We start from the raw sequence: 21003 nt of genomic DNA on the forward strand, positions 1-21003 counted from the left end.
TGTTTTATTTATTTATTTTTATTAATTAGTATTTTTTTGCAGAGGGAAGAGAAGCAGCAGGAGTGGAAAAGGAAGAGAAAAAGTGCGTGCATGCTTCCAATCTGCTGGTTCACTTCCCAAATAACCTCACTAACAGGACTGGGCCAGGGCCACTGCCAGAAGCCAGGTATGCAATTCAACTCTCCCACATGTGTGTGGCAGGAGCTCAATTCCTTGACCCATGATCTCTGCCTCCTAGGGTATGTATGGGCAGGCAGCTGGAGTCAGAAACCAGAGCCAGGAATTGAACCCAGGTTCTTCAACTTGGGATGTGGGCATTTTGATCACTAGCCTAAACACCAGCTCTCTGTTTACTCTTTATCACCAAGCCATCCACTAGCTTAACCCATGGCCCCCCTGTTTTTTCTAAGCTTTAGTTGATTTCCAATTTAATCACCACAGAGCAACCAGAGCCATCTTTTAAAAATGCATATCAGATCAGTTAATTCTCCACTTAAACATCTGACTGCTCTCTGAATGCATTTCTCACGCTACAATATGGCCTGAATAGTCTAGTTCCTGTCTACTTCCTTTGATAGCACTCTCTACTCATCATCTTCATTTACACAAATCCCTTTCCTTTTCAATACCTTTGTCCTTACCTTTCCGTTGTCTAGAAAGCTCCTCTACCACTATTAACTGTTACTTTTTAGATCTCGGTTCAAAATTCAGTTTGTAAGAGATGTCCTCCCTGGTTGCTCTAACTACTGTAGCTCTCTGTCAGTTACCTTCTACCACATTACCATTTTATTCCCTTCACAGTAATCATCATGTGTGCAACTTACACTGTTTGAATCTCATTTATGATCTGCTTCTCCTACCACAGGGTGAGTTTACCAGGGAATCTTAACTTGTTGTATTCACTGATCTAGTCCCAAGATCCAGCATAATGTCTGGTACACAGTAACTGTTCAGTAAGCAGTAAGTATCTGCTGAATGATTCTCACAAATGGCACAGGAAACATTGAACAATACTTAGTAAACTATGTAACACTGATAAAAAGCAAAAGAGCATAAAATCTCAAAGAGAAAAAAATACCAACTAAATCCACCACTGTCACAACCAATTGTGAATTTCTTTCTATACAGATTTTCTATGAATTGCATTATCAGGTTTTCTCAAAGAAATAATCCTGGGCTGGAAATTTAAGTTTTGAGAAGTACATTTTAATAGACCAGGCTGAAAGACTTTTCTCCCTAAGAACATACGATTAACCTTCATAGATCCCATTAAAAATAAAAAATTATAACCAGTTATCACATAAAAATTAAAATTATCAAAAAGATACTCCCCTACAATAAAACACCAAGATTAGATGATGTCTCACAAGAAAATATTAGCAATCTTTAAAGGAATAAGTAAGATACTAAACAACAGAAGCAGAGACTCAAAAAAGAGAAGCACACACATTTTTCTTAACAAAGCAAGTACTAAAAACATGCCAAAACTAAAAATAATTCCTATATGGGGATCTCAATATAAAAATCCTATGTAAAATGACAGCAAACAATCCAGTAGCTCATTAAAACAACAATAAACTATTCGAGTTAATTTCAAGGAGCCAGGGTAGTTTCATATGCAGCAAATCTCGTAAACAAATAATTCCTTGTGTTCAAAAGTGAAAAATCATTATAATCATTTCCACTGACGATAAGACTTTACAACATTTAATAAACATTCTTTGTAGAGAGGCCGGCATTGTGGCAATGCCTTTATCCCATACGGGTGCCACTCCATGTCTTGGTTGCTCCACTTCCAATCCTGCTCCCTGCTAATGGCCTGGGAAAAGCAGGTGAGGATGATCCAAATGCTTGGGCCCCTATCACCCCCATGGGAGATCTGGAAGAAGCTCCTGGCTCCTGGCTTTGGATCAGTGCAGCTCCAGCCGTTGTGGCCATCTGAGGAGTGAACCAGCAGATGGAAGACCTCTCTCCTTGTCTCTTCCTTTCTGGAACTCTTTCAAATAAACAAATAATCGTTCAAAATTTTTTTAAAAATCTTGCTAGAAAGTTACAAATTAACAGGTGGCTATTTCCTCAGTGTGATTCAAAAACAAATTACATCCATGTATGAAATCAACCAAAACGTCAGAATCATCTTTACTGAGGAAATAATGGAGCAAGGTCATTAACTCTGGGCCACAAGTCTGCAGCCTGCCACCATTACTGTAAATAAAATGTTGCTGGAGGACAGGTTTACCAATTAATTCACATACTGCTCATGGCTGCTTCACTTTAAAATAGGTCCAACAACCCCTTTAACTAGAGCATTCCTACTGAAGTCTGAACACCAGGAAGGTGGTTACCAACAATCACTGATGTTCTGGAGGTGTCATCTAATGCAGTCAGACAACTGCTTCCATTTCCATGAAGAACCAACTTGCCCCTTGAGGCTGACCTCTCTCCCTTCTCATTCCTTCTCCAGGATGCCACTGCACCTTTCCTTCATAAAGCAGAGCGCAAGAATACGCTGTACCTCAACAGAAGATGCTGAAACTGCCAATATTTTTTTAATTGTGTCCTTTTTTTTTAAGATATTCTTTTTAAAATGATTATATTATCACTATAATTTTATCTGAGAGGCAGAGAAAGTGATACAGATAGAAAGCATGCTCCCATCTGCTGGTTCACTTCCCAAATGCCCACACCAGCTGAGGCTGGACTGGGAGCCAGGAGGAGAGACCTATTCAGGTCTCCCACACGGTGGCAGACATCTCAGCCATCACTGCCTGCCAGGGGCTGCTTTAGCAAAAAGCTGGCGTCAGGAGCAGAACAGGACATTTCACCCAAGTACTCTAATATGGGTTGAAGGAGTCTTAACTGCCAGTGCAAACGTTTGCCCAGTCATTCTTTTTAAAATCCCTAAAGTATAATAAAAAAGCAAAATGAAAAAATTAGTAGGGACACTTGTTCTACATGGGGCTTATCAATACAATTACTAGCATACTCAACTTTGAATGCTACGTGTTCCATTCTTGTACAAGACACATGAAAACATAAATCTCACTGCTGAACATACCCTTCTTGAAGAGACAATTCTTGGTTTTCTTCTTCAGGACCACTGCTATCACTCTGTAGCTCAGGTTCATTCTCATCTTTTCCTGGCAGGGTCTCCCAGCTCTCATCACTTGAGGACTGATCTTTCTCGGTACCAGAAAATCGATGAGGCAAAGAAGCAGACCACTCCCCATCACTGCATTCTGAACTACAAAAATGTAATGAAACAAATCATCAGTATATGTTCAGATATTTTATCACTTGAAGTGTAAACCAGACATCACAGTACTGGATGGACTGCTGATACCCCACATGCTTTGTCAGATGCCAACTCAACTTCTTAAATATTGAAAAAAATAGAAATAAATAGATTTGGCAGAACAGAACTCTTTCACATATGGCATAAGGCAAGTTATAGAAAATAAGGATCACTTTATTTTTTTCTTTCACTAAAGTATGTAAGTCCATGGTGACTAGATACAGGTTGTCATATTTTAGACATATTGCTAAATACAATTTTAAACATATTTAGGTAACCACAAATTCTATTCAGAATGAAAAAACTCTTTAATTAAAAACTAACAATGATATATTCTCCATGAATAAATTTTGCTATTAAATGTTTGCTTCAGCTGGCTCCTAGCTTCGGATCAGCGCAGCGCCGGCCATGGCAGCCATTTTGGGGGTGAACCAACGGAAAAAGGAAGACCTTTCCCTCTGTCTCTAACTCTGCCTCAAAAAAAAAAATGTTTGCTTCTTCCTTTCTGTCTCTGTTTCTCTCTTCCTGTCTCCTCTCTCACACACACCCCCACACCCAAACCCTTCTGAAAACAGGGATGCTCAACTTCATAAAAAGTAACACTAACACATCTTTACTGCTGTCCTTAGGCAGGGTTAAGAACACAAATTTCAGTTGAAGAGACTATTCAGGTAAGGAAACAACAAGCACAAAATCAACACAAGAATAATAAAGATCCTCAGAAAATTTACTTTCATTGCGTTTAACTTTGGGTAACTTTAAAAAAATAACTTTGGGTAACTTTGTGACACTTAACTGCTTTTAGTTCTTAAAAAATTAGTCATCTTATACAGCCAAAGGCTAAAATATCAAATATTAATATAATCTTGCATGCCCCTTTCAATCATACCAACTATGTAGGTCAAGAATGGTTGATATGATTTTATTTTCTTTTGCTCACTTGACTTCAGGGAAACAACAAAAAAATTTTAATTTAAATTTTTTCAAAGGAGATAAAAATTCATTTTCTTAATGATGTTATTAATATCTAGTGAGTTCCTCCTTTTATAGGCAGAAATCTAGATGCTATTAACAACAGCAGCACTAATCTAAGAGATTTCATAGATGGGGCCAGCGCTGTGGCACAGTGGGTTAAAGCCCTTGCCTGAAGTGCCACCAGCATCCCATATGGGCGCCGGTTCTAGCCCCAGCTGCTCTTCTTCCAATCTAGCTCTCTGCTATGGCCTGGGATAGCAGTGGAAGATGGCCCAAGTCCTTGGGTTCTTGCACCCACATGGGAGACCTGGAAGAAGCTCCTGGCTCCTGGCTTTGGATTGGCACAGCTCTGGCCATTGTGGCCAGCGGATGGAAAACCTCTCTCTATCTCTACCTCTCTCTGTAACTCTCTTTCAAATAAATAAAATAAATCTTTAAAAAAAAAAGAGATTTCATAGAAACAAAAAAAATAAATAAAATAAAATCAACGTGTAACTTTAAATACGCAATGGGCAACAATATACAAATATCCTGGAGAAGAAATCAATACAATATAAACCAGGCATAGCAACTAAAAAGGTATTCTGTAAGTTGGGTATGAGACAAAGCTGCTTATGGTCTGTAAAATTTCCTGTGACCCAAAGAATAATCCATGACCATATGAACCATTTACACTCTTGTAAATGTCAAAAGCTAACACAGAGAAGCATGTTAAAAGAGCTTATTCAGGCACCAGTGCTGTATCACAGAGGGTTAAAAGCCCCAGCCTGTAGCACTGGCATCCCAAATGGGCACCAGTTAAAGTCCCAGCTGCTCTACTTCTGATCCAGCTCCCTGCTAAATGTGCCTGGGAAAATAGTGAAAGATGGCCCAAGTTCTTTGGTCCCTGCACCCACGTGGGAGACCTCAAAGAAACTTCTGGCTCCTGGCTTTGGATCAGCTCAATTCCAGCCATTGTGGCCATTTCAGGAGTGAACCAGCAGATGGAAGACCCCCCCTCCCTTTCCCTCTCTCCTTCCTTCCCTCCCTCCCTAATTCTTTCAAATAAATAAAAAAAAAAAGTTTAAAAAAAAGGGGCTTATTTAGCCAAGTTTGACTATGAAGCATCTCAAATTCAAAGTAAAATTCCTACTCCTAGTTTGATATGTCTTTAGCAATCAGCATGAGATTTCTACATACATTTGTGGTGATTTTTAACACACTTATACATAAAAGACGACCTCATTTTTTAAATGTTTCACTGAGTAAGTACCTGACCAGAAAGATAACACTTGAAACTTTGGTACTCTTAGAGATTAATGAAATACACTGATGGAGTTTTTCTAATTTAATATAAAGAGAATGTCAATGATCAATAGTCAATATATTTAAATAAACCTAAGCACGGATTGGCAAACTGCAGCCTCAGTGCCAAATCTGACCCTGTTGCCCATTGATTTATAGTCTGGGAGCTAAAAAATGATTTTTAAATGTTTAACTTTGCTTTTGCCTCATGGATAGTAAAGCTTAAAATATTTCCTATCTGAACCTCAAAGAAAAAGTCTATAGATCAGATTCCAGTTCAGTATCATTGCTGCTCATGACATGTAACCTCCCCTCCACAGAGACAACTTTCAAATGTGCATCCACAGCTCTGACTATCACACTTAGCTTTCATAATCACTAACTGGCCAAGGGGAAAATTTTCACCATCCTCTTTAAAGTTGTGTTTTTATTATGAAATTTATCTATCACATAAGTCCCTTTCTCGATTTTCTATCTGCTAAACTGGCTTTAACCATGTTCTCATTTAGGAAATCACTTATCTTTGACTCCTTGTAATTCTCCCATATTCAAATCCCTTCTTACTTTCCATTCTCCTGGATAATGGCTTTTATATCTTAGAGCTCCTTTAGCTATATTTCTCCTTAAAAACCCTGGTCCCATTGCTTTTCTCCAAATTCACACCTAGACAGTCAATTATTAATTGGTATTTCTAAATTTAATACCACTTTCTCAACTAACTCAACCACTCAAACCACTCAAAATATATTCTGTATCAGAATATTCTTCACCTGAGAAAAGATGGTACATTTTATAATATTACTACAGGTTCTGGAGTCAGCTTGCCTGCACCTGAATCCACCACTAATCAGCTGTGAAAACTTCTCTGCATCTTTAGAGCCTAAACACATGTCAGGTGAATATAATAATGGTATTTAATAACTCATTGACTCATATGGAGGGTAGTTGAGTTAGAGTATATACAACATTTTAACAGTGCCTGATAAATAATAAACCATCAACCATTATTAGCAATCTTTTCTTAAGCACCATATATATATATTTTGTTTTACTCAAATACATTTGGCTACCTCCAAAGCAGTATCAGTTAAACTTCATATCTGAGATGCTACCTGTATTTTGATTTCCATTAAAATAAGTAATTATCAAAGTTTAAAAGTACCTGTTTTGTGAAAGTGCCACTAAATACATTTTACCCACTGTTGGAACAAAGGTTAAATCTCTTGGACAGCATTTATGATGTACTCTAATCTATTTCCGGTATGGTTGCACATCCAGACCTTCCGGTACATGAATGAGCTACTCTTTAAAGCACCGGGTGAATTTTTGCTACAACCACTCCTCTTACCACCAAGACTGTCTTCACAAACACTTCACCTTTTTTTACCTTCTGGATCAGAACAGATCTCATTTCACTCAAGATCCTCATATAAAGTTGCTTTTGTTTTTCAGTTATGTCTTAGGCCAGACTGGTTTATTCAGTCCAACTCACTTCAGTGCAGCTACTTCTTTAACAGTGCATTTGCTTCTTTAATAATTCACCAGCAAAGTTTCCAAGGAGCTTGAATAGTAAAGTACTCGTAAGCTACCGGTAGGTACTAAAGACTGTGCAGCCACATGATTTTAAATAGGAAACTTTCCATGAGGCCACCTGTCAACACTTTCAAATTTGTTTTCAGAAATTAAAACACACTTGTGATGAGTGATAGTAGGTAATAAGTGCATAATTTTCTATTAATATTTCATTCTGAACGTTAGCTGTGACAAACTTCAGACTTCAAGCTCCATTACTAATCTGCAGCTCTCCAGGATGACACTGGCCCACAGGGCTAGTCAGGGACACTATGCAACTATAAGATTTCCTACCACTGGTCATTTCTTTACTGAAGAAAGAAAGTATTCCATTTAATATGAGGTGAAAGTCCCATTCATAATTGCTGTTTTCTTACTCATAGCAGTGGAAAATATACTAGGAAGGACAAACTTTGAAGGTGGGTGGCTGTGGGTTGTACCCTGGCTCAGTTACTTACGAGTGATGCAAGACTGGCAATTGACTTCTCTAAGCTCACTTCTCCTCATCTGTAAAATGAGGATGTGAACACTTACCTCACAGGTCTGTACTGACATTTAAATGAATACTGAAGATAAAATGTTTAGCACAACCTTTGGAAAATGCTGGACATTTAATAAAGGCGGTAGTTACTTCTGCCTTGATATGAGCTGTCTGCTTAGACATAGCAATTCAAACTTTCCTACCAGCAAATCACTATTTCCCTCCTTTCTTTTTTCCAACCAAAGAAAACTCACTCTATGTAGTATTTCTTTATGTTTCATTTTGTTCATAAGGCTGTATCAGGGGAACATGGACCATTATTATTTGCATTTACATAGCACACGGAACAAAATTTGGCACTCAAGATTTCAATAAATCCTTTTTAAATATCAAATTAAAATCAACATAGACAGAAATAGTTTTAACTTTAAGTAAGTTTTAGCTTTTAAACAAAGTGATGCCACAGGGGCAGAAAAACTTAGAAGAAACCTCAAGTGCTATATGAAACTGTCAGTAGATGGCATGCATCTGTTTGGAACAGGGAAGCCCAGAGCTATGACATGCTAATACTGCTGAAAGGTTTTATTACACTGACGACTGTGTCATCAAACAGTTCCGAAAGTTCTCAGGGTGCATTTGAAAAGAGCAGGGTGCTAACCGTAGCTCTTTCTGGCCTAACTCAAGGTCTGGCCATTATATACTGCCTATTAGAATTCCCTTTGCAGTTCTAATTCAACAAGGTGATGTTCGGTTCTTGTCAGAAAGCTCAATGCAATACTGCCAACTGCAATGCCTATCCCATGGAGTGTAACATTTCAGATCTTATGAAGTGATCAAGCAGAAATTTCCATGGAAGAAGGGGATCATATATCCATGAAAATTATCTTTTCACTTATAAGGAAAATCCATATTTTCAAGAAAGTTTTGACACCTGAAAGTGTCACAGTGAGTTTTACTTATGTTCTTGAAAAGAGTTCTATGTACAGCCATTATGAAGGGTATTTGAAAATGTTGGTGGAAAAATAATCAAACAGTAAGTTTATTTTGGAAAAAAACTCTGAAATCAATGCATAGTTTTTTCACAATATGTATCTTCTATGAACTTTTTGAATAGTCCTATAAACATGACAAAAGACCTTTTAAAATATTATCACCTTTAAGGTTTACAAAGTCAAGAAAATAAATCATACAAGATTAACTTAAGCAAAAGCTTTTTATACCTTCCTTTTTAAGAATCGTAGAAGTGAGTCCCCATTTCCCCAGTGCTCAAATCTGCTCATTTCACAGCTGAGCAGTTACACTCTACAGGACAGTAAAACATCAGGTGGATGAACAAGAGGAGAGGGGAAACTGAATAGGAGGATACAGCTATTAAATTTCAACCTCCAGCTGGTGCCCTGCTAAAGGCACTCTGGCAGCTATCATACTTCACAGGGAGTTAGGGGGAGGAACAGCAAACAGCACAGAAATAGAATTACTCCTCACAACTGTACAGCCTATTGACGTCAAGTCTTAAAAGTTATCTTAAGACTTACATATGCAAATAACTGGATGCCTAGGTAGAGTCATTATCCTGTGTATCTTACTATGTGATTCTAAAAAGAAATGTTTAAAAATTGTAAAACAAAAAACACTACGTATTGTGAGCAATTCAAAGAATCTCAATGACTCTTCCAAAATGAGTTCTATCACTTTGGCATACCACAACTGAAAATTCTGTAAGTCAACACAAGAGTCAACTTGTTCTGAGAACTGAAAAAGTCTCTGTTAACTATAAAGTATTTTTCCCATCTGTGTGTTCTGTTTGTAAAAGTTTACTTCATTGCTCAGAATACTTATACATCATTTAAGAAAAAAATGACAATTAGTATACGAAGAACACAACTGATAGCCACTAAATTCCAGAGTCATTCTCTGGAAAGAAAATCACTCAATCACTGATTGTTACAAAAATCAGTTTTGAGCCGTGAGTTAAAGCTGCTGCCTGCAGTGCCATCATCCTATATGTGTGCCAGTTCAAGTCCTGGCTGCTTCATTTTAGGGCCTGGGAAAGGCAACACAAGATGGCCCAATACCCAATACCCACATGGGAGACCCAGGCTTCAGCCTGGCTTAATTCTGGCCACTGTGGTCATGTGGGGAATGAACCAGTAGACAGAAGATCTCTCTGTTTCTCCTCTCTCTGTAACTCTACCTTTCAAATAAATATTATTTAAAAAAAAGAAAAGAAAAAAAAACAGTTTAAAACCGAGAGCTAAGAAACCACACTTTCTCTTGAGGTTAGTTGGCAAACAATGTGAAGATTTCAACTTCATTATGTGACATTAAAAAGCACCCAAGAGAAGTTCATATTTTTGATTGGCATACATCCACAACAAAAACAAACAGGTTAAATACTTTTCTTTAAAGAAAAAAAAGGAGGAAAAAAATAAAACATAATTTCAAAAAGATTCATTATCTAAAACTATTGAGCTTTGGGTCTTCTGATACAGCAACCCAGAGGAATAACAACAGAAGTTCACAATTCAATCCAAAAAAAATCCAAGATGAATATGGTTTGAAGTTTACCAATTTCCACCTGGATTTAGAAATATATACTTCTTAATAATACCCTATGTGTTCCAGATCAGCATATACTAAGTAGACATATTCATATTTCTGGAGCAAAATGTAAGAATACTTTAAAAAAAAAAAAAAGAATCTTAATTTAATCAGATTGAGATCTGCTAGCAAGGAAATTAACATCAGGCCAGGTTTTATGTCCAATTTCTGTTTTTAGAACTTTAAGGATTTTGAACTGAGAAAAGATAACAGAGAACAGAAATGAGGCAGAAGTCTGTAACTTTATCCTTAGTTTAAAAAAATAAATCTTGTGAAAATTATCTAGGTAGCCTTTGAAATTTATAAGAAACACTGTTTCAATTGTTTCCTACAATAGGTTACACGTTTGGTACTATAGTAGCTTAATTCATGTCTAGAGAAAAATCAAATGCTTATTACTTTATTCCTTGAATTTTTGACACAAAATGCATTCATCTTCAAAATAGTAAATATCCTCCATTACAGTACTGCTAGTTAAAAATAAACAATTAATTCTACTAGTTAATAAATCTTGGAACTGCGCTACAACTGAGCACTCTCTGGATTGCAACTAACTTCACAGGATACAAAGTTTGGACACTGGAACAATGAAAATTCTAGCAGTTGTATAATGAATTTCTTCATTTTCTTTCTGCTGTCTTATGGTCTACAACACAAAATAATCTATATTTATAAGAGAAATTGGAATTATCAGAAGTTATGTTTTATTTTAAAAAATGTACACTATTCATAGTGGTGCAAAACACAGCCTCAGGATTTAAGCAATAAGGAGGTGCTCCCCGCATGGGAGACCAGAGGAAGCACCTGGCTCCTGGCTTCGGATCGGCGCAGTGCACCGGCTGTAGCAGCCATTTGGGGGGTGAACCAACGGAAGGATGACCTTTCTCTCTGTCTCTCTCTCTCACTGCCTAACTCTGCCTGTCAAAAAAAAAAAAAAAAAAAAAAAAAAAGGAGGTGCTCAAGTTCCAGCTGCATTACGCAGTTACTCTGACCTTAGAAAGTTAGTCAAATCTTTGTGCCTGCTTCCTCACCTACAAATGAGAGAAGTAACAGCAATTACCACAAAGAGCACAGAATTAAATGTTGAATAAAAATAAATAATACTTAAACTTAGTGATGGAAAGAACAGGAAGAAAAGACAAAAAGGGATATGGGTGATACAAGGAACTATTGGTTCATGCCGACACTACCTATTAACAATTTGTGATCTTAATCACTTTTAAATCCACACTAGTTTAACACAGTCTTTTAATAAATACAATAATTTCACTAATTGAAATAGCATAAATTGAACTAATTAGCTAATAATCATTATTTGACTTATGATTTCTGTAAACTACTAAAACACCTCAAAGAAAGTTTCTGTGAAGAACTCTAACCAGCAGTCTGCATGAAAAGAATAGTTAATCAATGAAAACAGCCAATTCCCTGATATCAGGGACCCATTCATCAATCATGATACTAGAAAAAAACCACTTTGTTCACTCTAAGTACTGCATGAGACCTTACCTATCTTCGTCTTTGTCATAGAGCTGGTAATAGTCTCCACAGCCATTCCAAAAGGCATTATCTCCAACTTCTTGCCTTCCTGCGGTGGCTCCACTTTCTGCTGCTATTTGGTTATTTTCTGTTTCCCTTTGTGTAACTCTTGAGTAGGGTGGATCCAAGAACATACATTCATGTTCTCCATCATATTCTTCACATTTTATTAAGGGATCATCTTTGCTGCATTCCTCAACTTCCAAAGCCTCCCTCCACCTCTGAACACTTCTTTGTTTAGCCTCATGCCTACTAAAACCTGTTTCTTGGTCCACCTGGCTTGAACTTATCAGTTTTCTAACTTTTGGCCTCACTACCTGTTCAGGAGAACTTCGATGGCTGTCCCTATCCAGGATATTTTGTTCCCTACAAGCATGCCCTGGAGCACAGCCTGCATCTTCAGCTGAACTTTCTGTCTGTCCTTCCTGGATAGTAGTATTGTGCTGTTTCTTCCTAACAACTTCATCTTCAGAAGAGCACCTCTGAAATTCCTGGTTGTTCGGATGGACAGTAGAACTTCTCACTAAAGCTGCTGAATCTAACTCTTCAAACTCATCTCTGATGTCACAGTTAAAAGAGGGAACTGGTGGGGAAAGACCATTGTACATCTCTGCCTCTCCATTTGCCAACTCACATATTGTATTGCCTAATGCTTGCTGATATCTACCACCTTCAACAACTTCTGCAGGAAGCTGAAGACGCTCATTCTCTTCTCCGTGTTTGCCATCTGGATCATAAGAGTCAGTATGAACCAATGCAATTCCATTTTGGACAGTGGAAGCATTACAAGCTCCTGGAGTATACTCGCACTCAGAGTGATTATGGAGATCTGCACTGCTTTCTAAGGCCTCCCTGCCTTCCTCACTATGATGCACTGCAACAAAGGATGGGCTGCTCTCAATAGTTTGATTCAATGCTGTACCACAAGAGGGAATTTCTGTTTCATTTTTTTCAAATGTGGATTCACTGAGTAAAGAAGAATGAACTTGATCCAGTGGACTGGAACCTTCACAGAAAACAAAACAGAACACATTTGGAGGAATTAATTTGGATAAAATTTTACATAATAAATATCACTTTAGGAGAAGTTATACCATTCATTACCTACTTGAAAAACATGAGTGCATTTATTTGGCAAGTGCTTCTATGTTCCCTATCTAAGCACAGACTGGTTACTTTCTGAGTTCATTTATGCCACTGTGTAGCCTCCCACGTCTGCTGCAGATGAGATTTCACCTAAATCCTAGTATCTTAAACCTTCTGCAACACACATAAAGGAAAGTCTAATGAGAGGCCTTTCAACAGGAAGCATAAGGGAAGTCACAGGGTAACCAACCTACCCTGCCAATGATCTCCAAACCTACCTTCTTTATTACATCTAGTTAAAAAAAATTCCAAAGTATTTATGACAAATGTAACAAGAAATTAAAAATGCAAGATTCCATTTTGTTTTTATGTCAATTCAGAAGATTCTACATCAGTTTCTACACATAACATTCTACTGTCAAAACTGATCGCTGTAATATATCTGTAATGAGTTAACTTTAGATGTGCTATAGCAATGACTGAAAAATTACATGTAAGTCAATATGCTTATTCTCTTTGCCAAAGTTTAATAGTCAGAATTCTGAGACAAAGTAAAATTGTATCTAGTCTGTAAGTTACTTTAAGCATGACTATCTTTCATCACCATTAGCTTAATTTTAAAAATCAAGACATTTCGAATTTGGTAGAATAAGGATTTATAAACTGTACAATAACTGATGCTTGTTTTTGTTAGGAAAAAAACCTGCCTTAACAGAATTACCTTAGTAAGTAATTTAGATTTTATATATTAATGATAAAAAATAGTAATCTAGAATTATGAAGTTTGCTCAGTATAAGAGAAAGATAAATCTAGTGCAAAAATAAAAAATTACAGTACATATATATATACAAAATACCTTTTCAAACCACTAAATAAGAAATTTTAATTGAATAAGTAGAATTTGACAGCTGCATTTCATAAAACGATTGTTAAAAAACTAGGCAAGCTTAATTATTCAGAGATAAAATGAAAAGTCATTTAATTATGATATACAGAAAAAATATACTCAGTTCACATAAAAATGATTTTTTTGATTGAAAGATGATTTATTTTGGATGAAGGATGGAGCAATATAATCACTGCCATGACAATGTAGCTGTATTTTAATGAGAGCCATATTCTATTTTATTTTGTGTTTAAATATACACGGTACTGACATTAAATTCAATAACAAAATTTCAAAATAGAATTTCCTAAGAAATGTGCTGCATTTTACACACATAGATACATATAAATCCCACTCAAAATTTAAGTACATGATCAAGTCCTATATAACAATTAATAACTCATATAGTTACATGTTTACATACCTGAGGAATTTTCCTTTGGAACATCATCCAGTTCTAACACCTCATAGTCGTCACCAGCCCGACCTAAGCTTCTTTCGTGCCTGGTCATACATGGTTTAAAACTAACATATGCATGTCTTCTTCCATATCGCCTGCCTGTAATTGTCTGATATCCTCCTGCTGGTTTGGGCCAGGCAGCCTTGCTGGATTCTTGGTCCATTGCTGGAGTGGGTAGTGGTAGTGGGTGAGTTAAAAAAAAAAAAGAGACAGATAGCAGTAATTTTTGTTCTGGCAACCAGTGGGGGGATGGGGAATACTATTTAAATATATAAGCTGTTATTTACCAAATTATATACTACTAAAAGTCAAGAGTTACGGCTGGCGCCGCAGCTCACTAGGCTTATCCTCTGCCTTGCAGCGCTGCCGGCACACCAGGTTCTAGTCCCGGTTGGGGCGCCGGATTCTGTCCCGGTTGCCCCTCTTCCAGGCCAGCTCTCTGCTGTGGCCAGGGAGTGCAGTGGAGGATAGCCCAAGTACTTGGGCCCTGCACCCCATGGCAGACCAGGATAAGTACCTGGCTCCTGCCATCAGATCAGCACGGGGTGCCGGCCGCGGCTGCGGCGGCCATTGGAGGGTGAACCAATGGCAAAGGAAGACCTTTCTCTCTGTCTCTCTCTCACTTGTCCACTCTACCTGTCAAAAAAAAAAAAAAAATTTTCAAGAGTACCTTACTAGTACTATGAAACATTATTCTTCAATATTCACATACTAGACAATTAAATATGGAATACTATCTAATGAAAGTTATTAGTCTCTTCTCCCCAAAAAATATTTCAAAATTTGGCTCCTCTAAGGTATTTCAGATTTTTATAACGAAACCTACCAGAAAATATTTTCCATATGCCTACTTATTATACTGCCAAAGTTCTTGATGGAGTGAAGCATAATCTTCCAAATTAACTAAGTACCTTATGTATAAGGACTTGACACATATTTGATGAGCCAATTACTAGCACATGACATGATGATTTCATTTAGAGTGGCTATGTTACTGTCAAAAGTAAACTCTTTAAATGGTAACTGTATTATAAAGAATCAAACCGTATGGAGATTCCTCAACAAACTAGAACTAGACCTACCATATGTCCCAGCTATCCCACTTTTGGGAATATATCCAAAGGAAACAAAGTCAGCATATGAAAGACACATGTTTACTGCAGCCCAATTCACAGTAACAAAGATACGGACTCAATCTAGATGTCCACCAATGAATGACTAGATCAAGATTATGTGATACATACACAACAGAATATTACTCAGCCATAAAAAGAACAAAATCCTGACATTTGCAACAAAATGAATGCAACTGGAGATCATTATGCTAAGTACAATAAAGTCATACATTGAAAGACAACACATTTTTTTTTCTTATGTAGAAAATAATCATATAGTATTAAAACATGTGAATGCCATATTATTTGGTATATAGAGGTATTTATAAAAGCTGTCTTTATTCCATTATACCTCTTATTTAATAATGTACCTTTATTTTCTCACTTTGTGATCTTTATCATGAATCCTATGTTATGTGATATTAATATATCCATCCATGCTTTCAACAAAAATAATAGGCATGTGTGTGTGTATATATATTATTTACAGATTAAATAGGGCAAGCTGTTAAATCTATGTGCTCACTGAACTCTCTATAGTTTTCTGAATTGAAATATTTTAAAGAAAAAATTAAAAAGGCAGAAAAATTAAAACAGAAAAACACAACACATGAAAAGAACCAACCAGATCACAGTAAAATACGACTAGCATCAGATAAAATACACCCAGAGAAAAGTGTGACAGGCCAAGTCAAATACATGCTACCGCACCATCCAAACTACCACTGAAAGATAGATATCATGGTAAAAATGTAATTAACATTTCAACAACTTGAATTTAAGTTTTGATATACAATGGATATACATTGTGAACAGTAGCATCTTTTACTACATAGTATATTGTTTATACATACACATACATATATTAAGTATCAATTTGCCTAACCAATTAAATGACATATACTAAATAGGAACTAAACAAAATATTTACTAACATTATATGTAAAGTTAATAGATGGTATATTCACATATTTTGTTTTATTGCATCAAAATAAAAAATATCACTTCCAAGCACAAAGGAGAAACAGCATGCATGTCTTTATAACACACAGCATCACTTAGTTAACTCCCCTCAGTTTCTTTAGGGGGTTGATTCTCTATTCTATTTTAAAAAATCAAAAATCAAAATTAAGTGCTTTGGTAACTTGTCCAATAATTTAATAGTGTGATTCCAGAATCAATGCCAAAGGAACAGTCTCCAAAGTGGAAACACAACAGAAGGCACAGAGGTGTGGAACAATATTAGAATTCCTGTTAATATTTATTTTCATATAAAAAATAGAAATTAAGCATTACAAGTATTCAGTACATACACCAAAACCTGTCTTTAGTATGACGATCACACATCACATATGGTACTCAGGGTAACTACAGAAGTCTCTAAGGTAGAACTGACACCTTCCTTACCTGACGGCTCTTTTTCAGTGTACTGTGACATATGTGGCAGTTTCTGTGTGCCCAGTTCAGCAGAATTATGTTGCAATTCACTTTTTACTCACACAATGGGTAAGTTGCAAAATATTCCTACAGAGAAACAATGGATTGAATAAAGTATTAATAATAAATGCACAAAATAATAAAATGGCAAAATTGATATTTCTTCCAGGTTAAACTCTGTTGGCCTTGTAACTCAGAAATACACAACCTGATCTGAAAAAGTAATCAAACTTCAAAACTACCAAGATGAATATTTAAAACACAAATATATGTCTGTACTTCATAAAGCAATAAACATCACCCATTATCAGCCTTAAAACTGTCAATGACAGTAACACACATATAATTAATAAGCAACCAAAATGGAAGAAGTTCTGAATGTGGTACAGAATCAAACTGTCTGGGAGTCTACCACACTGTGCCACCTTTGGTATTCCATCAAGCATTATAGCTCCTTAACCCTGGACTTGCTAAATAATTACTTACTCTTTACAAAAGTCAACTCATCAGATAATTTAACCTCAAATAAGAACTTATTCTGAATTAGAAAAAAACTAAACTTACCATGTAACAAATACAAAAAGAGGTCTTTTTTAAAGCTTAAATGCATTTTATTTTTAGACAACCTATATGACAATGCTTTTTCCTTAAAAGCAATGCCTCCACTCCAAGTAAATCACAGTCAAAATAAATGCAGAGCTCAAAATAACACTTCGGACAGTGCTGTGTGGATGACGAGCAGCAGCCAGTCATGATGGGCAGTGATAGATCCAAAGTAACTGCCAAAATTAATATTTTTCCATCTCTAAACCAGCCTTAAAGACAATATAAATGGGGTCACGCCATCCTCAAAGTAGTCTAACAAAGCAACCAGGACATCCTGGTTCATGCTGTCACGAATACTGAACTGGCAATTTCGTTTAAGAATTATTTATATTGTATATGTGAAAGAGCAAGCCAGTAAGTGATAGATCTTCCATCTGCTGGTTCACCCCCAACGGCCCCAGCCACCGGGACAGAGCCAGACACAAGCCAGGCACAGCTGGAACAGGCACTCATATGGGATGCCCACATTGCAGCCACTGCACCTACAATGCTGGCCCGAACTGGTAGGTTTTTTAAATTAGTAAGGTTGTGCTTGATTTGTTCTGCAGCACCTATCATGAAAGGATTTACCCTTTCTGGGCTCTGTTCTTCATGTTTGCCTTTGATTTCCTGTAATCCAGTTTCCTGCAAGTGATGGTTGCACCACCAGTGATCACCGTGCCTTCGGTACCTTCATCCTCCAGGCCATTGGGGGAGGCATCAGCACTGATGAACAAGTTACCAGTGTTACCATCTGTCCTCCAGACCATCTTCCCCTCCACCTGCAGATAGAGCTTGCCTGCAGACTCCTGACCTTGTAAATGTGGGAGAACAGCTCATCATGGTGGGTGAGATCCGGGTTGATAACCATGATGACAGTAGAAGCAGCCCAGAGCTCTGAGCATGTGCAGTGCAGCCAGAGGCGCCGTCAGGGACAGTGGGGAACAGGCATTAAAAGCAAACTGTTTCTTCCATTTTGAAATTGACCTATTTATTTACTACTTGAAAAGTTGCAACCTGTAGGTTTTCTTTAGGCTGAGTTTGAAAAAAAAAATAATTTAAAACACTACAGCTGTTGCTAACTGTCCATCACCAATGCAAATTAGAAGATCTGTATGTTATCTTTCTGACCCTGTATAGCGGCATATGGATAAAGTGTATGTGTGCAAATCTACATTCACCCCCATGAATGATAAACTTATCAACAGGTGTGATCCTCCAAATATACATGAATCAGGTCACACTGTCAGCGGTAACTAGAGAGTTCAAAACAAAAAATATCTCAGCAGAAACACAGGCTTTCATTACCACTTTTAAAACGTCTATCTCATTCTCAAAGAGCTGGATTATGAGAGTTAATAGCAAAACTTGTTACTTCGTTCTAGTGTATTAAGTGGAGGATATACTTATGTCTAATAAGCTATAGTCATGTCTACGTACTTGCAAAAGATGGTATCATTCTTGGGTTCTTCTTCAAAGTTAATTATTTCTCAAAAAATGCATGGAAGTTGAAAAAATGTAAATTAAATCTCAGAAAGGTTTACTTTTATTGAATTAAAGTTTTTTCCTTACAGTAAAAATAATCCTCCTGGTGTTCTACTGCACAGTAGGGTAAAAATAGTTAATAACATAATGTACATTTCTAAACAGCTAGTAGAAAGACTTTCGAATGTTCACACTACAAAGAAATCTTGAGTAGATGACATGATGGATGCTAATTATCCTAATTTGATCATTAAAATGTATGCACATATCAAAATATTGCATTGTACCCCATAAACATGTACAATTATTGTGCGTCAATAAAAACAAATAATCTAATTTAAAAATGTCTATTTATCTTCATTTACTTGAAAGCCAGAGAAAAAAGAGAACAAGAACAACACAGAGAACTGTCAGCCATGGTTTCACTCCCTAAATGCCCGTCCCAGCCAAGGCTGTGCCAGGTGGAAGCCAAGAGCCTGGAACTCCAACTGGACCTCCTACACAGGTGGCAGGGACTCTGGTACTTCAGCCAACATCTGCTGCCTCCCAGGGTGCATTAGCAGGCAGCTGGATTGAAAGTGAAGAGGTGGGTCTTGAACCAGTGTTCTGATATGGGATGCAGGGGTCCCAAGCTGCATATTAATCTTGCCCCAACATATTTAAGAGAAATCCGGCATAACTTCAATATGGATGACCAAGGATTTAAGTTCATATAACAAGTATTCTACTCAGTCTTTTCTTTGGATAGGGTCTTACGCTATTATGTCCTAAACACTACTTTCAGAGCTGGGGGTACAACAATATACAAAATGGGTAAACATTCCTGCCCTCTTAAGCACACAGTATGAATCATAAAGACTAACTGGCCACTAGACTTAGCAACATGGAGAAAGCTGGAGATCTAGACAAGGACTCCTCTTGTAGAATGGTGGATGCAAAAGCCTGGTGGGAATATGGGAGAAAGTCAAAGAATTATAAATGCAGAAATCATGAAAATCACCTTTTAAAATATTTGAGGCCTGAGACCAAGAGAGAAAGAATGAATGAATGAATTAAATTATGGAGACATAGCTCCCATACAAATGTTCGCTCCCCAAATCCCCACAATGGCCAGGGCAGGAGCCAGGAACCCAATCCAGGTCACCCACAGGGTGGCAGGAACCCAATGACCTGAGCCATCACTGCTGCCTCCCAGGCTCTGCATTAGTAGGAAGCTGAAGTCAGAGATCAACCCAGGTACTCTGATATGACTCATGGGTGTCTCAACCTTGAGGTCAAGTGGCTGTCCCCACTGTACTTCTCACACTTTTTTTCTTATATATATACTTTTCAGAGCCCTCCAATATCCTGATTGAAATCTAATCTACTTGTTTTTAAGGCCTAACTCAATTAATTTTGTGGTATCTTTTGAATGCACTAAGTCCCCTGATTTGAATGTTTTTCTCAGTTTTTTCTCCACAAATAATTGTTTCAGAAAGTGTATGTGGAAGGTAAATTTTGAGTCCCTGCATGTCTGAAAGTATTTTTACCTTTTCTTCACATTTTGGTGCAGTTTAAGACAAAACCACTCTTTCCAAACTCTAAAATATTGTTTTCTAGCATTGCTTGTTAGTGTGCAGCCAAATTCTTTTGGTATTCTACAATTTCACAAGGACTAAGAGGCAGGCCATTAAAAAAATTTTCCTTCATCGCTGTTTTAGAGACTCCTGTCAATGCCTCAAAGAAGTACTTTACTTTCTTCCTATTTTCCTATTTGGCCCATATGGATTCTTCCTGCACTCTGAACTTTTCTTTCATACTTTCACTCCCTAGCCTGAAAATTTCATTCACCATGTTAGTCTTCCATTATTGTCTGTAATGCTCTTTTTAATATCTTCTTTTCTTGTTCTCTAATTCTTTATTATCGTCAATATTGGTTCTTGTTTAATGACTAATACATAGGCTGGACTCTGTCAATAATGATTAGCTCTACATCATCCGAGGACACTATGTTTTATTAGTGTCTATGATACTGTTATCTCATTCCTATCTCTGTATACAAAGTAAACTGGGAGCATTTGGTATCTAAGTTTTCTCCAAACAGCTATTTCTTTTGCTGTATTACTCTATCCCTTGTACTATTCACCAAATAAATAACACAACTTTTCTATTTATGACAATCATTCATTTTAAATATTTTAGGGTATTTACATACTTACTAA

The 21003-nt window shown here is 36.9% G+C and overlaps 1 protein-coding gene and 1 pseudogene across 2 annotated transcripts in view; both read right to left on the minus strand.

The window, feature by feature from the left end:
* Positions 1-21003, minus strand: part of PJA2 (praja ring finger ubiquitin ligase 2) — a 75887-nt gene that overhangs the window by 30071 nt on the left and 24813 nt on the right. For both annotated transcript variants that reach the window (XM_002713961.5, XM_051853930.2), the window contains exons 2-5: positions 16703-16819; positions 14145-14345; positions 11718-12753; positions 3059-3244 (exon numbers count right to left, since the gene is read on the minus strand). In XM_002713961.5, the coding sequence (XP_002714007.1) occupies positions 3059-3244; positions 11718-12753; positions 14145-14345; positions 16703-16733 (1454 nt within the window). In that variant the 5' untranslated portion in view covers positions 16734-16819. The remainder of the gene's footprint in view (positions 1-3058; positions 3245-11717; positions 12754-14144; positions 14346-16702; positions 16820-21003) is intronic.
* LOC138845160 (translationally-controlled tumor protein-like) lies at positions 17457-18318 on the minus strand (annotated as a pseudogene).

The sequence above is a fragment of the Oryctolagus cuniculus genome, chromosome 14, assembly GCF_964237555.1.
Source record: "Oryctolagus cuniculus chromosome 14, mOryCun1.1, whole genome shotgun sequence".
Taxonomy (NCBI): Eukaryota; Metazoa; Chordata; class Mammalia; order Lagomorpha; family Leporidae; genus Oryctolagus; species Oryctolagus cuniculus.